This window comes from Urocitellus parryii, chromosome Y, assembly GCF_045843805.1.
Source record: "Urocitellus parryii isolate mUroPar1 chromosome Y, mUroPar1.hap1, whole genome shotgun sequence".
Taxonomy (NCBI): Eukaryota; Metazoa; Chordata; class Mammalia; order Rodentia; family Sciuridae; genus Urocitellus; species Urocitellus parryii.
Genome location: NC_135548.1, coordinates 2,377,330 through 2,398,261, shown reverse-complemented (window position 1 = coordinate 2,398,261; position 20,932 = coordinate 2,377,330). Strand labels below are relative to the sequence as shown.

General features: G+C 46.8%; 1 protein-coding gene across 1 annotated transcript in view; it reads left to right on the top strand.

The window, feature by feature from the left end:
• The window catches only part of LOC113198420 (anosmin-1), a 118,625-nt gene extending 102,588 nt beyond the window's left edge, over positions 1-16,037 (top strand). Inside the window, exons 9-14 of the mRNA XM_077794204.1 lie at positions 6,018-6,164; positions 12,165-12,259; positions 12,479-12,650; positions 12,825-13,045; positions 14,016-14,157; positions 15,675-16,037. Of these exons, the coding sequence (XP_077650330.1) occupies positions 6,018-6,164; positions 12,165-12,259; positions 12,479-12,650; positions 12,825-13,045; positions 14,016-14,157; positions 15,675-15,733 (836 nt within the window). The 3' untranslated portion in view covers positions 15,734-16,037. The remainder of the gene's footprint in view (positions 1-6,017; positions 6,165-12,164; positions 12,260-12,478; positions 12,651-12,824; positions 13,046-14,015; positions 14,158-15,674) is intronic.
• The last annotated feature ends 4,895 nt before the right edge of the window (positions 16,038-20,932 follow it).

Here is a 20,932-nt window from a genome sequence, read left to right as displayed (position 1 = left end):
CTAGGAGTGATTGGCTTCTGGCTGAGCCAATGGGAGAGGAGACCCTCCCTTAGGGGGGGGCGCTCAGATCAATAGGATGACTGTTTGCATGGCACAGGGAGGCCCCAGGAGAGCTCCCTTCTTCTCCAAGGGGCTCTTGATGGGTCCTGCGACCGACTCAGGTTGTGGACTCTGGCTTCTCCCCTCTTCCCAAGTGGACTGTGCCCGTGATTCTGCAGGGAGTTTCCAGAAGCCTTGGGTCTTGGACCAGGGAAGATGGTGGACCCTCTTGTTCGGGGGCCCAGCCTCCTGGATGGTGCGCCTCCTGGTTCTCCCAGCTCTCCAGCCTGCAGACGGCCCCGCGGTGGACTCTCCAGCGTCTGGTCGCAGGAGCCCACCTCATAAGTCCCGCTTTTTATCATTGTGCCTCCTGTGGGTTCGGTTCCTCCGGGGAATCCTAATCCCATGGCTGACGGCAGAAATTCTTCTCCGGTGAAAGGAGAAGCAGGTCAAGGCCCTCCCACCCAGAGCGCGTGTGCAGGAGCCGCAGAGCCAGGAGACAGGACTGCGCTCCGGCTGCCCTCCAGAGAGGGTGGGGCCTGGGCTGTTGCCTCCTGCTGTGACGTCCTAGTGTCCTCAAGGTTGGGGGACATAGCAACCGGGGTCCCACCCGCTTGGCTTGCCTGGACACCAAGCACCACTTGAACAGTGTACTGTGGCTTCTCATCTCGAAGCGACTCACCCGGAGGCAGCCCCCGCAGCCCCGCGCTCATGGGCGGCTCCCTGGCCAGGTGCCTGCACAGGTGCCTGCACACCGCCTGGGCCGCGCTGCCGTCCTGCCGCGCGCAGCAGCCCGGTTCTGCCCGCCCCAGGTCCGTGCGCCGTCCCCCGGACCCAGGGCTCTTCCATCCTGCCCTCATCTTCCCGGGGTTCTTCGTCCTCTCCCGAACTCTGCCCCGCATCGTGCCAAAGACCGAGCCAACTGAAGGCCCCAGGCCAGCGGACCCCCCGGATGCCCAGCCCGGGGCGCCCAAGCCCCCTCTCTGGCCGCTCTTGAAGGCGCAGCTGAGCGCTCCTGGCCCCGGCCACACCAAGCGAGGGCCTCCGGGTGCCCAGAGGCGCCGTGGGATCCGCAGCCCGGTCACAGTCCTCATGGACCCTCCCCAGCGCCCAGGGACCCGCTACGAGTGCCCACCCGTGGCGCCTATGCCAGACCCGTGCGCCACGACCACCGTGCTCCAGGCCCTCAGCCAGTGCCCCAAGGGCAGAAAGAAGGTGGACGGTCCTCTCTGGTTTGAGAAGCCAGAGCCTGAGGTCCCCAAGCCCCCGGTCGCCAAGCCCCAGGTCGCCAAGCCCCAAGTCCCCAAGCCCGAGGATCCTAAGCTACAGGTTCCAGAGCCCCCGAAGACCCCGGAGCCCCGACCATCTGCTTTCGTGCCTGTGATCAGCAAGGGAGGGGTGCGGCCCTTCGCGCCCCAGCCGGAACCTCTCACCAGAATCTTGCGCCCAGTGCCCAGGAGACCCAGGCAGGGCCTGCCCTCCAGCGACCCCTTGGCTGGCCGTGCCCGCTGTGTCCCCTGGTGCAGGCACTGCACCGGCCAAGGACACTGTCTTGCAGCTGGAGACCCGGGCGCAGGTGCCCCCCAGTCCAGGGGCCTCGGGCCTGGCCGCCCTGCTCAGCAGCCTCAGCAGAAGAGCCGCCCCCCTGAGCCCCGAAGACCACCCAGCCCGATGGTGCCCCTGACGGCCCCCAGAGGGCCCGACGGCCGCCTTCTGTTCAGATACAGACCTACAGTCACCATCGTCTCCTACTGACTCCCTCTACCCCACGGGGAGGCTTTGGCCACCCGCAGACTGGCCACTGCTTGGACTCACAGGTCTGCCACCCTCAGCCTTCCTCTGTGTCACCTGAGGAGCCCCCACTCTAGGAGACTGTTGTCCCCTCACCCCTGGCCGCCCACTCCCGCTTCTCCCTGGGAAGAGACTGACCAGGGAGGCGGCCTCCGCCCCACGTGCCCATTTCTTAGTAAAGTGTTGCTTCTTGTTTCATGGAGTAGTAATAAGAAGAGTGAAGGTTTGTTCTCCTAGAGATTGTCCTGTTCTTTCTTCCCAAGACTCTCCCCTGGAGGTTCTCCAACTGGACACTGTAGAGGGTGGGGCCTGACCTTCTGGTGGTTGGTGCTGTCCTGTGCATGGGAGGGGGGACCAGCAGCCCTGGTCTCTGAGGGGCAGCTGAGCCAATCCACAGTGTCTCCAGCCAATTTCCAATGGCTCACTTGGCTCTCGGTGGAAGCCACCCATCTAGCTAATGTACAAGAAGAAAAGGGTAAATTTTAATCATGTGCTTTCAAGTAAGAAAGATTAGAAGTATAATAATTTGTGTAGCACATTGTCATTTGTACAAATTATGTTACATAACTATCCGTCAATGTTCTCAGGATGTCCTCTGTAACATACTGATGGGTTTATCTCTACATTTACATAGCTTAGATGTTGTCAATTAAATATGAACTTACCTTTTATCAATGAAGTTGGTTAAACTATTTTAAAATAGTAATGGGCACATTACTAATGATAACATAATATATTCTATATTCTGTAACATAGCTAATATTATTCCATTATGTAAATGATACAGAAAGTATGAAATTATGTATCTGACGTGATAAAGAAGGGCAAAAACCAGGCCCAGGGCCTTTGGACACTTTGCCTGGGCTGATCTTTGTATGCAAAGTCTCCACACAGTATTGGAACTTGAGCCTCATGGTCTTCCTGTTGAGAGGCAGGGGACCCAGCTCTAACCCAAGCCGTCCCTCTTCCCATGGAGCGTGGTATCCAGGGTGGAGACAGAAGAGAGACCAGGAAATGCACAAACACACTTTGGGGTGGGGCTGGAGGGATGGCAAGCTCTGAGAGAAAAATCGTGGGCTTTCTAGAGTTTCTCAGGGAAACCGAAAAATTTTTTTTAAAAAGTTAACCTTGTAGCTTGAAAGTTTGCATCATTCATGTCTGGGATGGACAGGGCACTGTGTGTCAATGACAGAGAAGAAGGGCTTTGGCCTCTGATTGTATCAACTGAGACACTCTGGGCACTTGGGATGGGCTGTCCCCTGTAGGATAGGATTGTCCTGAATCTTGGGGTCCATTATTTCTCTCTGGTCTCTCCTGTAAATGCTACAGCTCTCTCCAGTCTTGGATGTAGGTCCAACCTCCAACACCCACTCTACCCCATCCCTGGGCACATGCACACACACACACACACACACACACACACACACACACATTTCTGGGTGGAGCCAATACTAGGTGGTTAAACTGCCAGGCAGCCCGGCTCTTCATCTGTAGCAGCAAAGTTGCCATGCACAGAGGTTACCCCAAACCTTGAGGCTCTATTTCAAGAAAATTTATGAATGAAGACTGAATTTGGAAATCTGGGTAATTTTCAGGTACCACAGACCCCTTCTCTGTCTCTGTCAGACACTTAAGTGTGTCAGTGTCAGGGTCACCGTGTGAGTGGTCCAGGCTGGACGTGGCCCTCGGGCCGTGGGGTGCGGAGCCTGGGGTGCCCGTCCTGTGTCCCACACACAGCACACAGCAGGCCTTCAGGGCAGGGCCCTTCATTCCTGAGCTCCGACCTCCAGGTCACAGGGAAGGAAGGAGGACATGGTCCCCCCCACTGCCCTTGACTGCTCTGCTGGCCTCCTGCCTCCAGCCTCTGGAGCTGAGGGTGCCTTCCTGCACCTTCCAGCTCCTGAGGCCAACTGCCCTCTGCCTCTGCCCTGCAGCTGCTCTCCTCCCAGCAGGTCTGGCCCAACCAGGGCCCTGAGTGTGGGGGCAGCCCTTCCCCCTCCAGGCTGTCCTCCCCCCGCACACACTCCCCTCCCCCAGCTTCATCTGGCTCATGGACAAGTGGGGGCAGGAGAGGTGGGACAGACACCAAGGCCAAGTGTCTTCCCCTGGCCAGGGCCCTCTGGGGCTCCCTCTAGCTGTTGGTGGCCCTCGGTCCTGGTGGGCATCCATATTCGAAGTGCTCTTTGGGAGCCTCTGGGGACCCCTCTGGGGACCTCTGTCTTGCAGGTACCTCTTACATGGGTGATGCACCCTGACTTCTTCAGACCCCCCACCCAGCATGGCTCGGCCTCCCATGGCCCACTGGCGTGCCATCCTCTCTCTGGAACCCTAGCTCCTGCTCTTCTGGTGGCAACTGGAGAGAGTCCTGAGAAGGTCTTTGTCCGGGGAGCATCCAGCCAGGGGCAGCTGTGCCAGTCTCCGCCCTCACAGACACCTCTTCCCTCTGATTCTATCCTTTCTGTACCTGGCTTGAGGTGCCAGGCCAACATCACTCCAGATGCATAGCTCTGCTATGGAGTGGGCACCATCCAATCCTCATGGCCCCTCTGCCCACACCCCGGCTGACAGTGCTGCTGCATCTGCACAAGAGCCCACCCCTCTGCAGGCCCACTCCTGCTGCCCCTCTAACCCTCTTAGGGAATCCCAGGCTGGCCCTCCACCACCCACTGGGGTCCTGGTGCCCTGACCAGGCCACCTCCCCAGCAGGACCTGCAAAGAGGGCAGCTAAATATGTACCAGTTGTTGGTTTCCAAATAGGGAAATATCTCCAGATATCAGGAGATCCTGAGTTCGGTCTCACTGTGATCCAACTTGACAAGAGTTACTGTATCGAGGGCTGTGTCAAAGGTGGGTGGAAAGAGAGAGGATTCAGCACCCTGTTAGTTACTTGAGTGTCTTTAATCCGTCACTGTACATTTTCCATTCAGGTTATGTTGATCCGACTCTCTGCGCATCTTGGTACCTTCAAATCCTCTGCCATGTTCATAGGACAAGGAGTAAGAAGTAGCCAATCTTCCACATCCCTGTAGCCAGCATCCCTGGAAGGGATATTTCCATTTCTACTGTCTTGGTTTCCTGGGGCTACTGTACCCCACCTCCTCCACAGTGAGGGGCTTCAACAACAGAAATGTATTTTCTCATAGTTCTGCAAGTTGAGTTCAACACCAAGGTGCCAGCGATGCCGATCCTTCTGAGCCTTCCTCCAGTCTTTCCATTAGCATACAGGAGTCCCCTGCCTGTCCTCCCTGGGTCTTAACTCTGTGCACATCTGCATCCGAAACTCCTCTTCCTATAGGACCCCCAGTCTGATCGGATTAGGACCCGACTTTGGCTTGAGAAAATGCATATGCACAGGCCTACCCACATCCGTCATCCGTGTCACTATGCCCCGTACCATTTGTGCTGCTTTTTCATGAAATTCACACAAGTAAAGGTGTAGCCTCATGTGGGGAATCCCAGCAGCTCGGGAGGCTGAGGCAGGAGGATCTCAAGTTCAAAGTCAGTCTCAGCAACTTAGGGAGCCTCAAAGCAACTCAGCGAGACTGTCTCAAAATATATAATTAAAAAGGGCTGGGGATGTGGCTCGGTGGTTAAGAACCCCTGGGATCTATCCCTGGTACAAAAAAAAAAAGAGTCAAAGTTTGAATGGTTTATTTCAAAGAAATATTCTGAAATTATATTAGAGCATATTAAATTATATTATTCATCATAGCATATCCTGAGCTCTTGTTGAATATGGAGTTTTTCAAGCTCATATATAAAAGTAAGGGTGACTTTTGCTTTTCTCACTCTCTGAGTATGTCTTGAGAACATTTTTAAATACAGAATAGGAAAAAAAAAAGTCCATGTTTCAAAAGTAGTAATGAACAAGAACACACATTCTTCTTCTTCTTTTAATGCTTATCTACAATGAGAAATGTTACCTGTTCCTGTTTCTGAAGTGCAAACATAGATGGACTACCAATTTAAGGTCTGGGAATTCTGTGTAACACACCTGTAGGCATTCCAGAGCATTGGGAAGCCATTGGGGGTCATTCTCTCAAACATAAAAGAACATGCGTTCATCACCTTCCACAGCGACCAACAGGCCCTGGAAAGAGGGACAGGATCGCGGGAAATACCCCGGAGTTAATATCAGATGGTTCTCAATAAGTCAGTTAAAGTGCTATTTTTTTTTTTTCTCGTAGAAGAGCAGGTTGGGAAACCTAGCCAAGCTGGGATCCAAACACAGCCCCCCTTCCAAAGAAGACGGCCCCCGCGCCCCCTGGAAATCGGAGCTTCTTTCTACCAAGACAACCAGCTGCAAGTCAAGGTCTACTGGAAAAAGACAGAAGGTAGGCCCAGAGCTTTTGCTTCATTATTACTTGTGTTAAATTGCACAGTGATATAAATACATATAGGATTTTTTTTTATAATAGGGATTGAACTCAGGGGCCCTTGACCACTGAGCCACCTCCCCAGCTCCATTTGTATTTTATTTAGAGACAGAGTCTCCCTGAGTTGCTTTAGTATCTCATTTTTGCTGAGGCTGGCCTTGAACTCACGATCCTCCTGCCTCAGCCTCCCGAGATGCCGGGGTTACAGGTGTGCCACACTGTGCCCAGCTAAATTAACTTTTGTTAAAAAAAAGAACCATGTTATATAATTTGGAAAGTATTGCCTCAATATCAGTTATTGGAATTGCATGTGGATTGGTGTTCTTTCAGAAGCTGCGTTTCAATCAGGTGTTTCCCGTGGATGTTTGGATATGTGTGCATACAACATACACAATGATTGGCACACAGCATTGCATGGGTATGTGCTATCACCACCCAGTTCTCCTAACATTTTCAAGTGGCTGCATCCTATGGCTTGTCCTGATGTACCTACCACCTCACTCTTCCAGTACAGCAAGACGTGGAGGTTCCTGTATAATTTCCATTTCATAACCAGTGCTATCATGAACACTTCTCCTTGGGATAGATTCTTCTTCTCTGAGCATTTATCTTTGGTATAAATTCCTTTCGTTTCCTTTACCCTGAGGATATTAATTGTGGCAAGAGCACTTTAGAATACATGACATGCAAAATGTAAATGCTTCTATGCGTCTTAAAAACACAAGCAAAACAGGTGGTTTTTAACTGTTCAGTTTTACAAATTCTCATTCTTCTGAAATTATCTTTATTCAGGGCTTTGATGGTTCATAAGGAATATTGGTGTCAGAGTAATTTTTTGCTCCAGAATTTTCTTTCAAACTGCTGAGAACTATTCTATAAACAAAGCAACATAGCCCTTATAATTAATGTACTTCATTCCTAGCATAAGTTAATTGAATTTATAATTCATTAAACATTTATTAAATGATTATATAGCAAAATCACATATCCATATTAAAATTCATTTATAAAAATATAACATTAAATTTTATTTGAACTATTGCATTGACCAACTGTTGAATAAAATTATAGAATAATATTAATATCAATTATATTTTCTTAATAATGCTAAAACTTTCCAGTGTGGTGGTGCACACCTGTAATCCCAGCAGCTCAGGAGGCTGAGGCAGGAGGATCCCAAGTTCAAAGCTAGCCTCAACGACTTAGCAAGGCCCTGAGCAACTTAGGGAGAGTCTGTCTCAAAATAAAAAATAAAACAGGGCTGGGGATGTGGCTCAGTGATCAAGTGCCCTTTGGATTCAATCTCTGGTGCCAAATAAATAAAGACATGAAAACGAGTCTTTTTCCAAAGTACTAGGTCTGTACCCAATCAAGCATACATATGCAGATATTACTTTGGGGAATTTTCATTGTCCTTTGACATAATTTTTCAATTTTGAGACAATAGCTCACTGTCTTAATCACTGTAGGCTTATTAATTAGTTTCATGAGACATCCCCAAGTTTTTTACTTGTTTTTACAAATTGCCTCGACAACCCTTAGCCCTTTGCATTTTACCATAACTACTTGAATTAATCCTTCAGTTTCTACAGAAACCTTTTGTGCTTTTTATTAATGTCGCAATTCATCTATGTATCCATGATGGGAGAATTCACATCCTGTTTAAAAATACTGCCCAGCATGGTCGTTCATGCCGATAATCCAAGTGGTTTGGGAGGCAGAGGCGGGAGGATCACAAGTTGGAGGCTAGTCTTGGCAACTTAAGGAGGCCCTACGCAACTTAGCGTGACCCTGTCTCGAAATAAAAATGACAAAACAAAACAAAGCAGGCTAATGTTTTGGTTGAGTGTTTAAGTACTCCTGGGTTCAGTCCCTAGTATCAAATAGATAGGTATACAACTGAGGGCTGGGACATAGCTCAGTTGGTAGAGTGTTTTCCTAGCATGCAAAGGGTCCTGGCTTCAAACTCCAGAACCACAAAAGAAAAAGAATTAAATAATAAAAATACGGAATCTTACAACCTGTAAGCACGGTGGTATATTCCTTTATTCAGATTTTAAATTTTCCTGTCAATCCCGTCTCCTGATCTATTATTGTAAAGAGACAATAAGACCTTTTATTGTGGTTATTCCAAGATGTGTTCATTCTGATCCCATTATAGACGACATGTGTTCTCTGAGCTTCGTTTTGTCATGTTTGCTTTTCGTATTTTATAACTGCATTTTTTAATTCACATTCTGACTCTGAATCCAGAAATACTGTTACGCTGATATTCTCCATATTTATTTCTAACCTTGGATTATTCCAACTATCATTTTTCTCAAATCTGTAAATCAATCATTTAAAACATCCAGGCCAGGAATTCTGTGTGTATTCATCAGCCAACATCGGGGTGCACAGTGGTGTCGAATTTGACATTTCAACGCATGCTATAACCGTCGTGCAATAACAGACCACATCCAAAAGCAAGGAGGTGACATGGGTTTTAAAACCGATGTCCTTGTGACTTGTGTTTAGCAGCTTGGACAGGGTAGTTGGGTTGTAAGCAGGAGTGCTCTGTGAGAAAGTCTACTCAACACTGAATTTGGGGGATCGCGTATCATCTTTAACCAAATACTTGTCTCGGCTGATGTCGTTGTGGTTTTGGGCTCCTGTGGGCATCAGCTCATTTTTGCTGAGTGATCACAGAACAGGCACTTGGTGTCGGCCTTCCGGCTCCGGACTTGGTGTTTTTACAGCATAAATAGGAAAAATGAGCTCAGAGAGAAAGGGGACTTCATGCTACCATTTTAAGCAGAAGTGCCTAGCAGGGGTCCCCAAATGGTTATGGGTTGTATATAGTGCCCTTCCAAACGTATGTCCCCTCTCGCTGAAGCTGTGACCTTTGGCTCCCAGGACGGCTGTTGTCCTCGGGTACCCCAACATGCACTCTGGCTCTCAGAGCTGCAATGTCGAGCAACCCAGGGCGCCTGGTCATGAGCCTTTCACGCACGTAGGCGTTTGCAACCAATGGAAAATTCTAGTTCCCTTCACTGACGCTGTGCACGGCGAGTTAGACGTCTTTGAACGCGTCTCATGTTTGAGGCATATTGGAAGTAAACTCCCAAATTTAAAAATACTGTTTCAAGGAACCTGATGCTATTGGTTCGTGGAAGGAAGGGATGGAGTCCAGAAGTAGATTCATTGGGCAGTCAGGATAGAATTTCCATGTACAGTTGTACCCTGGTGTCTGCAGGAGATCGGTTCCAAATTCCCTGTGGATATTCATGTCCTTGATGTAGAATTATTATATTTACACTTAAATGATGCACCTTCTTCTGTATACTTTATATCATCTCTAAGAAACTCGTAACACCTAATACAATGTAAACGCTATATAAAAACTATTTACATACAACTGTTATACTCTTTTCATTTGTATTGCTTTTTACTTTTTATAACAACTGTTATATTCTTTTCATTTGTATTACTTTTTACCAATCTATTGCTATTTTTTCCCAATGTTTCCTACTCATTGTTTGCTTGAACAATGTTGCGGCGTTTAATATTCTGGGTACAGGTCAAGCTCTGCACTCAAATCTAAAGTGTGAGCTCTTAAGATCTCAATAACTTGGAAGAGGAAGGTAGAGACATTTTCTGTAAATGACTGTTGCAGGAGTGAGGGTCTCCAAACGGATTCTTTTTAATTCAGCTCAAAAAACATAAGCAAGTGTGAGCGTTGCAGTTTGCCTCTTGTTTTTTTATTTCATGGAGTTATCTATTTTTTGTGGTATTGGCCTATGAAACCAGGGCCTCCCACATCCTAGGCAAGTCCTCTTCCACAGAGCTTCAAAGACTGACCCTGGTTTGTCTTTTTAAAAGAAATCTCCTCCAATTGGCCTTTTGGAGCACCATTTGAAATCATGGAGGAGGCTGGGCCGGGGGGCACACACCTAGAATCCCAGTGACTCAGGAGGCTGAGGCAGGAGGATCACAAGTTCAAGACCAGCCTCATCCACTTAGCAGGCCCCTAAGCAACTTAGCAAAACCCTATCTCAAAACTGAAAATAAAAACGGGCTGGGAATGTGGCTCAGTGGTTAAGCACCCCTGGATTTAATCCTCAGTACCCAAATTAAAATTTTTTTAAAAAATTAAAAATAAAATTATTGAGGACATTTAAAATCTGAGCTTATTTCACATTTCCTGTTCCTAGATTGCTTCCACCTCCCTAGTGCAATGTGGTGTCCTCGAGCACACTGTTTTTCTTTCCTGTGTTAGATTATAAGTGAATGAGCACTCATTCGCTTATCATTTGATAAATGTTTGCTGAGTATATCCCTATCTTGTACGGTGCTCATCTTTGGGCACCCAAAAGTGACATCAAGTGGGCGCCATCTTGGAGTTCATGCCGCTGTAGCTAAATGGGGTCTCAGGATGAGTCCAGTCATCCCAGGAACAAACCACCCGACAACCTGAGGGGACGCGACATGAGAGGGCCATGCTGAGGCAGCCGTGAATGTCACGAGGCGAGACCTGGAAGGCCAAGTGGTCTACTATCCCTCTTCTGAAATCTAAGGAAAGCCATTCAGTGACTTAAAGATGGAGGAAGGTCACCGTAACCCTCCGGAAACTCGAGAAGACATGAAGACTCATTCTCCCCTGGAACCTCGGGAGGAACCAGCTGTCCAGCACCTTGATTTGAGCCCTTCCAGCCGTGCAGAGGCTCAGTGAGTTTGGGGGGCTAGTTTCCCGACACCCGCGTTGTGCTCAAGGTGATCTCCTGCAACCTGGGCGCAGTGTGGGTGACTGAGGGGCAGAGATCAAGTGTGCAGAGTCAGGGACACGGAGTGTGGGTGTCCCCATTCCTTGCTCCAGTGTGAGCCACCATATGTAAAGTGCTAGCCTGTGGTCAATATGCCCTACCGCCCCAGGGTCTGTAATTATCTGTAGACTTATGATCTTCTAACTTAACACATATCTTTTTTTTTTTTTTTTTTTTGGTACCAGGGATTGAACCCAGGGGTACTTAACCACTGAGCCTCATCCCCAGCTCTTTTTTATATTTTATTTAGAGACAGCATCTTGCTGAGTTACGGAGGCTGGCTTTGAACTCACGATCCTCCGGCCCCAGCCTTCCAAACTTTTATTGGTGTATTTTGTTCATTATTAGCCTAGTTCCGTCCATTTGCAGGATGCAGGAGGGCAGCCCTTTGTATGTGGTCCATTACTCATGGATTGACTTCGTCCTTAGGTATAATGCAGAATTCTTTTTTTTTTTTTTTTAATGGGCCTTGATGTCTGCCATGTAAGCATGAGAGCCCCTTTGTAAGCCATTTCCTTTTGAACTCAATGTCACTCGACCCCTGAGCCCCGTCCCCAGCCCTATTTTGTATTTGATTGAGAGACAGGGTCTCCCTGAGTGGCTTAGGGCCTCCCTTTGGCGGAGGCTGGCTTTGAACTCGTGATCCTCCTGCCTCAGCCTCCTGAGCTGCTGGGATGACAGGCGTGTGCCACCGCGCCCGACTCTCTTCTCTCAGTTTTAAGAACATCAGGCTACATGGTACTCTAGCTGGGACCTGGAATGTCCCCCATGTGTTGAAGGTTTGGTCCCCAACTTGGCTGGGAGGTGACGGAGCCTTTGTAAGAGGTGGGGCCTAGTGGGAGGTCTTTTGGTTGTTGGGGACATGTCCCCAAGGAATCTGTGGGACCTTGGCCTCTTCCCCTCTTTCTCTTTTCACTCCCTGACCATGCGGGGAGCAGGTTGGCTCAGCCTGTTGTCCCCACCATGGTGTGCTGCTTTCTCGGATGCTTGAAAGCCATGTGTCTGCCCAAGGGTGACCTTGAACCCCGAAGCCAAAATGAACCTTTTCTCTCTATAAGTTGATTCTGTCAGGTATTTGTGACAGTCATGGCACGCTGACTCACACACGCGGAACGTGACTACCAGGCTGTTTCCTTTGTGTGTTTTGACACCACAGATCCCAGCATCAACAGATACCACGTGCAGTGGTTTCCAGAGGTGTGTGCCCACAACAGAACGGCCGGATCGGAGACCTCATCTGCCGTGACCCACGTAAGGAGACGACTGTACTCATCGGCTCTGTGGAGTTTGGGGATGCATTTGGTTTGTGCATGTGACAGGTTGTATTTTGTATTTTATTGAGAGACGGGGTCTCCCTGAGTTGCTCAGGGCCTCACTTTGGCTGAGGCTGGCTTTGAGCTCACGATCCTCCTGCCTCAGCCTCCCGAGGACTTATCATTCATCCTTCTGCCTCTCTTTCTCTTGTTCCAGGAAAATCACATCATCCTTCAGGACCTGTCCTTTTCCTGCAAATATAAGGTGAGCGTCCAACCTCTCCGGCCCAAGAGCCACTCGAAGGCAGAGACCATTCTCTTCTCGACCCCACCGTGCTCCGCCCTGAAGGGGAAAAGCCACAAGCACGTTAATTGTCCCGGTGACACAGGTAGGAAGAGCTTGTTGCCCGTCCAGGTCCCTGGTGGTCCGTGACCCTTTTGAGAATGTTCCTCCTTGCAGAGCGGCTGCCTGCGGTCGCTCTGAGTCTGTTTTTCTGCATGAGAAACACAGCCACCAGCCCCTTGGGGACGCTCTCCTGACCTCCTGGCTTTGCCTCCCACAGGTCCCGTTGGGTCCAAAGTCCTGGCCAAGCCAGAGAACCTTTCTGCCTCCTTCGTCGTCCAGGACGTCAACATCACTGGCCACTTTTCCTGGAAGATGACCAAGGCCCACCTCTACCAGCCCATGACCGGGTTCCAAGTGACGTGGGCCGAGGTCACCACGGAGAGCCGGCAGAACAGTCTTCCCAACAGCATCATCTCCCAGTCCCAGATCCTGCCCTCAGTAGGTGTCCCTCGGTCCCCAGACCCCCGATGTGGGTGTCCCAGGCTCGCTTCCCGTGGCCACTTGGAGTAGCTTCGGTGGGTTGTGCTGCCCGCCGTGACCTGGACTCCCGTTTCTGCACCTGTCCCCGAGCGCTAGATCTCGTTGTCACAAGGATCCCAAGAGTTAAGAACTGGCCGATGCTGCCGTCACCCACTCTTTGTTAGGGCCACCTTCCACAGGCCTTACCCCGCCTCTGTCTAAAGCAAACCCAGCCATTTCCCTCCGTCTTTGGTCACCCTGTGTCCCTCTGGTCCAAGTGGACAGGCCCTGTGTGAAGTGCTGAATTGGGGGAAAAAAATAGCTCAAAGAAGTTTGTTGTTTGTCTTTCCTTCCCCCCCGCCATTCAAATTTGGTGACAGCCCCTAATTAGCTGGACACTCTTCCAAGCCACTTAATTCCTTGGCTTGGGAAGAAAAAAAAAAAAAAATCATGTGCTGGCTTTTTTTTTTTTTTTTATTCTGTCTGAAAACCTTCTTAGAATATCCAAATCTTGCTCCAAAATTCAAAAGAAACAAAAAAACACCTTAACGATCCCGGAAGGAGAGGGTCCGTGGACACGGGAACGTCGTGATTTCATGAATGTCCGCCGCTGGACTCGGGTCCGGGCATTGGCGGGTGGATTGTGTGGTGGGGAGACTCGTTGGCACCCTGGCCGACATTTGGATCATGGAGAATTCACATCACAAGAGGAGCCGCCGAGAACTGGCCTCTGGGCACACTTGAACTCTGCCAAGGGTCTCTCTCGGCTGCCAGACATGGAGTCAGGGGCTAAGAAACCACAGAGAGAGGTCCAGAAAATGAGGAGAAGCCTGGTCCAGACTGAGCTGTGGCTTGCACAAGCCAGCCATGCACATGCATGAGACCCTGGTCCCCACGGACTGTGTGCCCCCAGGTCACTGATGAGCCTCTGTCTCATGTCCCTCTGCAGGACCATCACGTGCTCACGGTGCCCAACCTGAGGCCATCCACCCTTTACCGGCTGGAAGTCCAAGTGCTGACCACCGGAGGAGAAGGGCCCGCCACCATCAAGACCTTCCGCACCCCAGGTCTGCCGCCCTCGGCTGCCCACAGTGAGTAGACTCCGGGGGGCCAGGTGCCCGGGGGCGGGCAAAGACGTTGGTGCACAGTGAGAACCAGGCCTCAGTGAGTATGCACGTCTGGGACGCAGGAATTGTCCTTATCTGGAACAAGTTGGTCCCCGCCTGATTCTCTTTACTGGATTCGCTTTAGTGAAAAGTGTGTGGCGGGTGCTGAGTGCGTTGCATGCCTCTTGATCCTGCCTGACTCCTTCTAGGTTCTTCCTTCCTTCCTTCCTCCCATTTTATTTTCTACATGATGCATTTTCCTTGTCTCCTCATCCACAAGGACACGTGGGAAAAAGCCTAGCGTTTCATATCACTTTGAAGTTTTTTTTAAGTTTAAAAATTTTAAAGATATTTCTGAGAATTTATCTTATTTTTATTATGGCTATTTTTGGGTACCAGGGATGGAATCTGGGGGGTGCTTCACCACGGAGCCACATCTCCAGCCCTTTTGAAGTTTTTTATTTAGAGATAGGGTCTCACGGAGGTGCTTAGGGCCTCACTAAGTTGCTAGGCTTGGGTTTGAACTTCCTCCTGAGCCGCGGGGAAGACGGGTGTGTGCCACCTCACCAGGCAAAACCAAGATTTTCATAGATTAAAGCACAAGAACTGATTTTTGCGAAGATGCTCATTTTTTATGAGAGATTTGACGATTGTATATGGCAGGAGTTTTCCTATGGTACACCCATGTATCTACTCTATTTAGAGTCAAATTAAGTAAAATTGATGAAAAATACGTTCACCTACTCTTCCCCAATGAATAGCCTCTTGATGATGTTTATATCATGGAGTTCATTAAAGTTTCATTGCTTAAATTCAAAAGCCAATTTTTAAAGATTTGTGTATGGAGAAGAAAATTGAGATCCATCTTTTTTTTTTTTTTTTGGAACTGGAGATCGAACCAGGAGCCGCTAAACCCCGGAGCCACTTGCGCAGCCCTTTCTATTTTTAATCTAGAGACAAGGGTCTCGCTAAGCTGCTTAGGGTCTCTCTAAATTGCTGATCCTGCCTTTGAACTTGAACTCTGATTTTTTCCAAACAGTGGATGGCATTTGCCTCTACGACCTGGTTTGCTTTGTAGTTTGCAGAGAAACAAAAACTGTCTCCATGAGAGCGACTGCGAGCCCTTTCTTTGCATTTGTGACGCGGTTGAAGAACATGTTCCTCCAAAGCTCCTTTGAAATTCTGTCTACCAAAATCACGTGTTCCTTTTTAAAATGGTGTTTGGAGGAAATAATAAAGCAGATGATGATTTGCATGAAGCGCTAGGAGCTTCTCTCTTGGTCATTTTTACGGTTTGGGGTGGGCACAAGGAAAGAGGAAGGGAAAATTGGGGCAAGACAGAGAAGAGAATGAGCGAAGGTGTGTCTGGGCCCTCGGGGTTGCAATAGGAAAGAGGCAGCGAGCGCTAGCTGCAGTCCACACGCATCCTGTCGAGTCCCTGGGTCTGCACTACTATTCACTATGTGTGGGGCAATGTGACTGAGAGGCTTTGTCACTTCTAGGACTCCACCTGAAACACCGTCACCTGCATCATTACAAGCCTTCTCCAGAAAGGTACTGAACTGCTCCAAGGCTTGGAGGGACCGGGGACACGGCCACGTCCCCCTCCACCCGCCCCCAAAGAAGCGGCAGGTACTTCTGCGAGACCTTCCTCTCCCGGACAATTCTGTGCACCTCTGCTAGCCCCAGCTGCTCCTGGAACATCGCAGTCCGTCCCCAGGACGGACAAGAGATCCCTCCGAAAACCAGACCAGGTCCAGTCAACCCTGGATTTCAGTTTTGTCGACGGTTTTGCTCACCTCGATGGACGGTTTGCAGAATCGAGCTCTCCCTGAATTTGGAACAGTACAATATCCAAGCTGAGGACTGGGACCAGGACCCAGTTCACAGGCATATCCCACATACCTTGAATCCACCCATCAGACTTGATTAAATCATTGTTTTTGATTTACAAGCCTTTGGGCCTGACGTCTCCAGTCTTCCATAAGAGCCTTTTTTTTTTTTTAAATCATGGATGGGTGGTTTTTAACTCACAGACTTTGTAGTCTGAATTATACTCCTAAATTGGAATCTAAAAATGGTCCCGCATGAAGCATATCGGGTTTCTTTTTACACAAAGAATGCTGACGATCCAGTCTGTAACTTATTATTAACCAGACACCACAAACCAGAGGGACTCAATGAATGAAGAGGCTTCCTAGATTTTTTTTTGCCTTGGAACTAATGAAAATTCTTTTTCGAGGACACCTTTTAGCAGTTCGCCCAACGTGGGAGATTTTCCTGATGGGTTAACTTATTTATTTTGTTAGTGCAGAAAACAACCATTAATTTGCTTTGTTTCACTGTCAAGAAATTAAAAAAACGTCTTGCTTCAAATGAAAAGATCTGAACTCGTGAGCATTTTTGAAAGACCTTTACCGAGTTTGTGTCTTTTCTGAATCCAAGGGAGCTAATTTGCACGTGAGAATATTCTCCATGAAGTAAAAGATAAATAAATAAATAAGTCTTTGACGGATTAGAACAAAAGGATGATTATTTCCCTTTTACTAACCTTTACTTTTTTCAAATCGATTAAATCTTTTTGATTGGAAAATTCACTCGATTCCAGACCGTCCCCAAGTACAATGAGCTCAAGTCAAGAGAGACGTCATCAGGATCATGGCGGTGCAGAGTTTCGGAGGGCAGAGGGGGCGACCTAAAAGACAGGACTGTTTGAGTTGAGGGAACACGCACATACGTGGTTTAAAATATGCATAGATGTGCGTCTATGCAGCACCAGTGTGTGTGTGCTCATCTATGTCTGTACATATATCCATGGGGCGATGTACTCCTGTACGAAATTACCCAGGTACTTACCCCTACAGGAAAATAACCAGAGAGCATGCATTCGCTATCCCCAACTAGGATGGATTCTGGGGTCATTACCACCATCTGAATTTCAATCTCTTAAAATTTCAAAAACACTGAAACCGTTGACGATTGGCCACGTGCATGTCTTTTACCTAAATCTGTCACAAAAGAAGGCAAAATATGTATGCCAGCAGAGTTTTGTACTTTTGTAGAGTTAAAAATGCAGGAGTATATGCATAGATACAAAATTATTATTAAATTATTATGTAAATTTAATGCTATAAAATTTAATCGTGCTTCTTTTGTCTGGGGAGGAGACCTCGAGCAAATATATGTTCAGTTCAGATGACGAATCTGAAACTGACATCATCCTTAAGAAATCCAAAACAGCTTTTATGAGTGTCTAATTTTGTTATGGTACTCAAAAATGTAAATTTTAATAGTGTTACTGGAAGGAAAACACTATTAATGAAGTCGTAAAAGAAATATGCTTCTTTTTTTGAATTTTAGTAATCCCCAGTAATAATCAAATCATCAAACATCGTTAAGTTTCTTTTGAATTTTAGAAATGTGAGTGCCCTAATAAAAGTGACAAAAATCTGTTCGTTTTTTTTCCAAAATAAGAGACCATTTTAGTTCGTCATTTTTGAGTGTGTTTTATTGAAATTAGATGCATTGCTCTCCAATGAGAAAAGTAGATCCAATGATTAAAAAAATAGAGTTCATCAATAATATCCCCCCACCAGATACAGATGGTTAATTCGATATATGCAACAGCCATCTACATTATTTTCACTGATAAGATTCACTCCTTAGTGATGAATTTTTCTGTGCTCACATCTTTTTCTAAGTGGAATTTCATGGAACGGATTTTTACAAACTACCATGTGTCCTTTAAATAGCTCGACACGGCATGGGACATATGAAAGAGAATAAAGTTTATGACAGGTATTTTTGAAATGTTTATCAAGTAATACTTTCAGATTAAAAACACACCCAAATCCTAGAAATTCCCTGCTGCCCGACACCCACGTGAACTGACTCAATCAGGATTTCTCAAATGTAGCACTTTTAAATTGAGCCTGCAGAGGTCTTTGCTGTAGGGAGCTATGCATGGCAGGGTGTTTACCCGTCCCCGGGGGCACGAGAAGACCCCACTGAGAACTGGTGCTAGAGAGTGATGTTTACTGAAAAGATGAGAATTTGCCCTTGACAAGAAACCTAATCGTTTGCAGGAGAAAAGCCCCAGGAGCTATGGGTTAGCCAAGAAATGAATAGACTCTAATTTTGCTCCTACATCCAGTGCAAAATGTAGTTTCCAGACTGAATTTCAGCTTGTGTCTGTATCATGCAAGAGCACACGTTAATCTTGCCCAATGTATCAGCAAATGCCATGTACAATACTGACTTATTTATATCCTTTATTACACTGGGTCCACCGTGTTTCAAATCCACACATCCCCCATAATTGCAAATAACTCTAAATCTTAATAAATGAAGATTTACACCATACCCAGAGCATCAAGGCTAAGCATCTGCATGTACCTGAAACTTCATCTTGAAATGTAAAGGAATCCATGAAGATGTGCACTCTCACCTGTGATTTTGCATGACCACGGTCGGTTTCCTGTAAGGCTTGGACCCTCCTGACTTGTCTTACCTCTGCTGAATATTTTAGCAACTTATACAGTTTATAGAGTGATTAACTGAGTTCTCTATAAAGTTATCATTTTTTCCCTCTTCTTTAATTCTATCGTAGTTTGCAGATAACAGAGCTGTCACCCTCTCACCCAAACGGTCTGTAGAAGTCATGTGGCTCCTCGCGGTCATTGAAAGTCAGTATTTATTTATGTGTGTAATAAAAAAAACAGTCGGATTTCTGTGTATGTCTGTCGTGTTATTTAGAGAGAAGTAATCTTGTAAAAAACGTTTTGTAAAAACATCAAGAAAGTACTGTACATAGCCTGATATTCCATGACACGCGTGATTTCCCCGTTAGAGTTTGTGTACATACTGATTCAGTAATAAAGCATCTTTAAACCCGTCTGGGGATTTGATCCATTCATTTCTTAAAGAAATCTCTCTCTCTCTCTCTCTCTCTCTCTCTCTCTCTCTCTCTCTCTGCTCTTCTCTCTTGTCTTTAATTTAAGAAGAAAAATCACCAGTGTCCTATGAGAGTTTCAAAACATCTAAGTCTCCCCGAAAGTATGAATGGAATTTGGCGTCTGCTCAGTGTGAACAGGACAGAACTTCAGTTTAACGAGTATATTTTGGAGTTTGGCAATCAACACCTCAGGGTCTTTTCACCGTATTGAAAATTGCAACTCCTAATCTGTAGTGAAACTGGAGTCTGCAGTTTTAAGTTGCTTTTCCCTGCCTGGATGTGTTGAGGATCTATGCGGTACTCGTAGCATCTATTCAAATGTCTCTTTTTACTACTCCATCAAATATGGAAGGCCTAAAATCTCCCCTACCTAAGTACAGCTTGACGAAGTTTGTGGCACCACCGGGAATTCAGGTTCGGAAGGCTACACAGGACAAGAATAGGTGTGGGGGAAGGATGCAGGATGGTCAATCCGGAGGAGCAGAAAGTACTTTGTGGTTGATGGAAATGTTTTGGAACCAGACAGAAGCCGTGATGGTAAACCATTGAAAATGTACGAAACACCACTGAATTGTGCTTTTCGTAAAGGTTCATTTCACATTGTGTGAAGCTCACCTCCGTTCAAAGTGATGTTAGTAATACCACCTAATTCCCCAATGCCAACATGGGTGGAGGGCGTCTTCGGTACTCAATGTGCATTCTGTTTAGTAACTCGTCGATATTATAAGTATATTATAAGATTATAATATAAAATCACTATTTTATAAGATTATTATAAGTTGGAGAATGTTTACTGATTTGTGATTGATGGACCTTGTTGTTAAAGGAAAAGTAGATTTAGGGGTGACAGAACTGAAATTTGAAAATAGGAATTGGGACACAGGGTAGGTACCCATTTCTTCTCTACCTTGAACTTTTTTTTTCTTTTTTATTTTTGCTACTGAGCATTGAACTCACAGGTGCTTTACCACTGAGCCACATCCCCAGCCCATTTTTGCTTTTTTTAAAATTTTGAGACAAAGTCTCACTAAGTGGCTTATGTCCTCACTAAGCTATTGAGGCTGGCCTCAAACTTGTGAGCCTCCTTCCTCAGCCTCTGGATTTGCTGGGATTATAGGCATGGGCCACCAAGCCTGGCTGAATCATGAGATTATTCCTCTCACCCCTCATCGAGTTTCCCGTAATGTGATATCTTCCAAAATCATAGCACAATATCACAACCAGGAAACTGATGCTGATACACACCATATATCGTACGCACGCAGGCTAAGGTGTACATGTGGGGTTTTGTGTGTATTTAATTCTTTGCAAGTTTTATCACATGTGTACAAGCCAATGTGTTTTAAGCAGATGAACATCTAAAACACATGCAATTCCCTAAGTAACTTAGCTTGAGGAAATATTTCCTTTTTTCACGTTCCTCTAAAGCAGAATGTAATTTACTTTATATGAATTTTAACTTTAACACGGTAAAAACGATCAACTCAAAGCGTATCTGATTTTATCTTGAATTTCCATCAATGGATTGTTTTAAAAAATGGCTGAATGCTTAACAAGTCTGTCTAGAAAAAAAAAATCTATGCATCCAATGAAACTAAATTTATGGGCAAGTAAAACGTATAGATTTGAAAAAAAAGATCATTTCCCTGAGAGGAATTGGGTTGCACATTTATGGTCTAGAGTGGATCTGAAGAAATAAAAGGACATTGAAATTCATTATTGTTTAGAAAACTAAACATCGCCTAGAGTAGGAAACAGAAGCAAGTTTCAGATTCACGCAAGGCTTAAAGGTTGAGTTTGGAACAA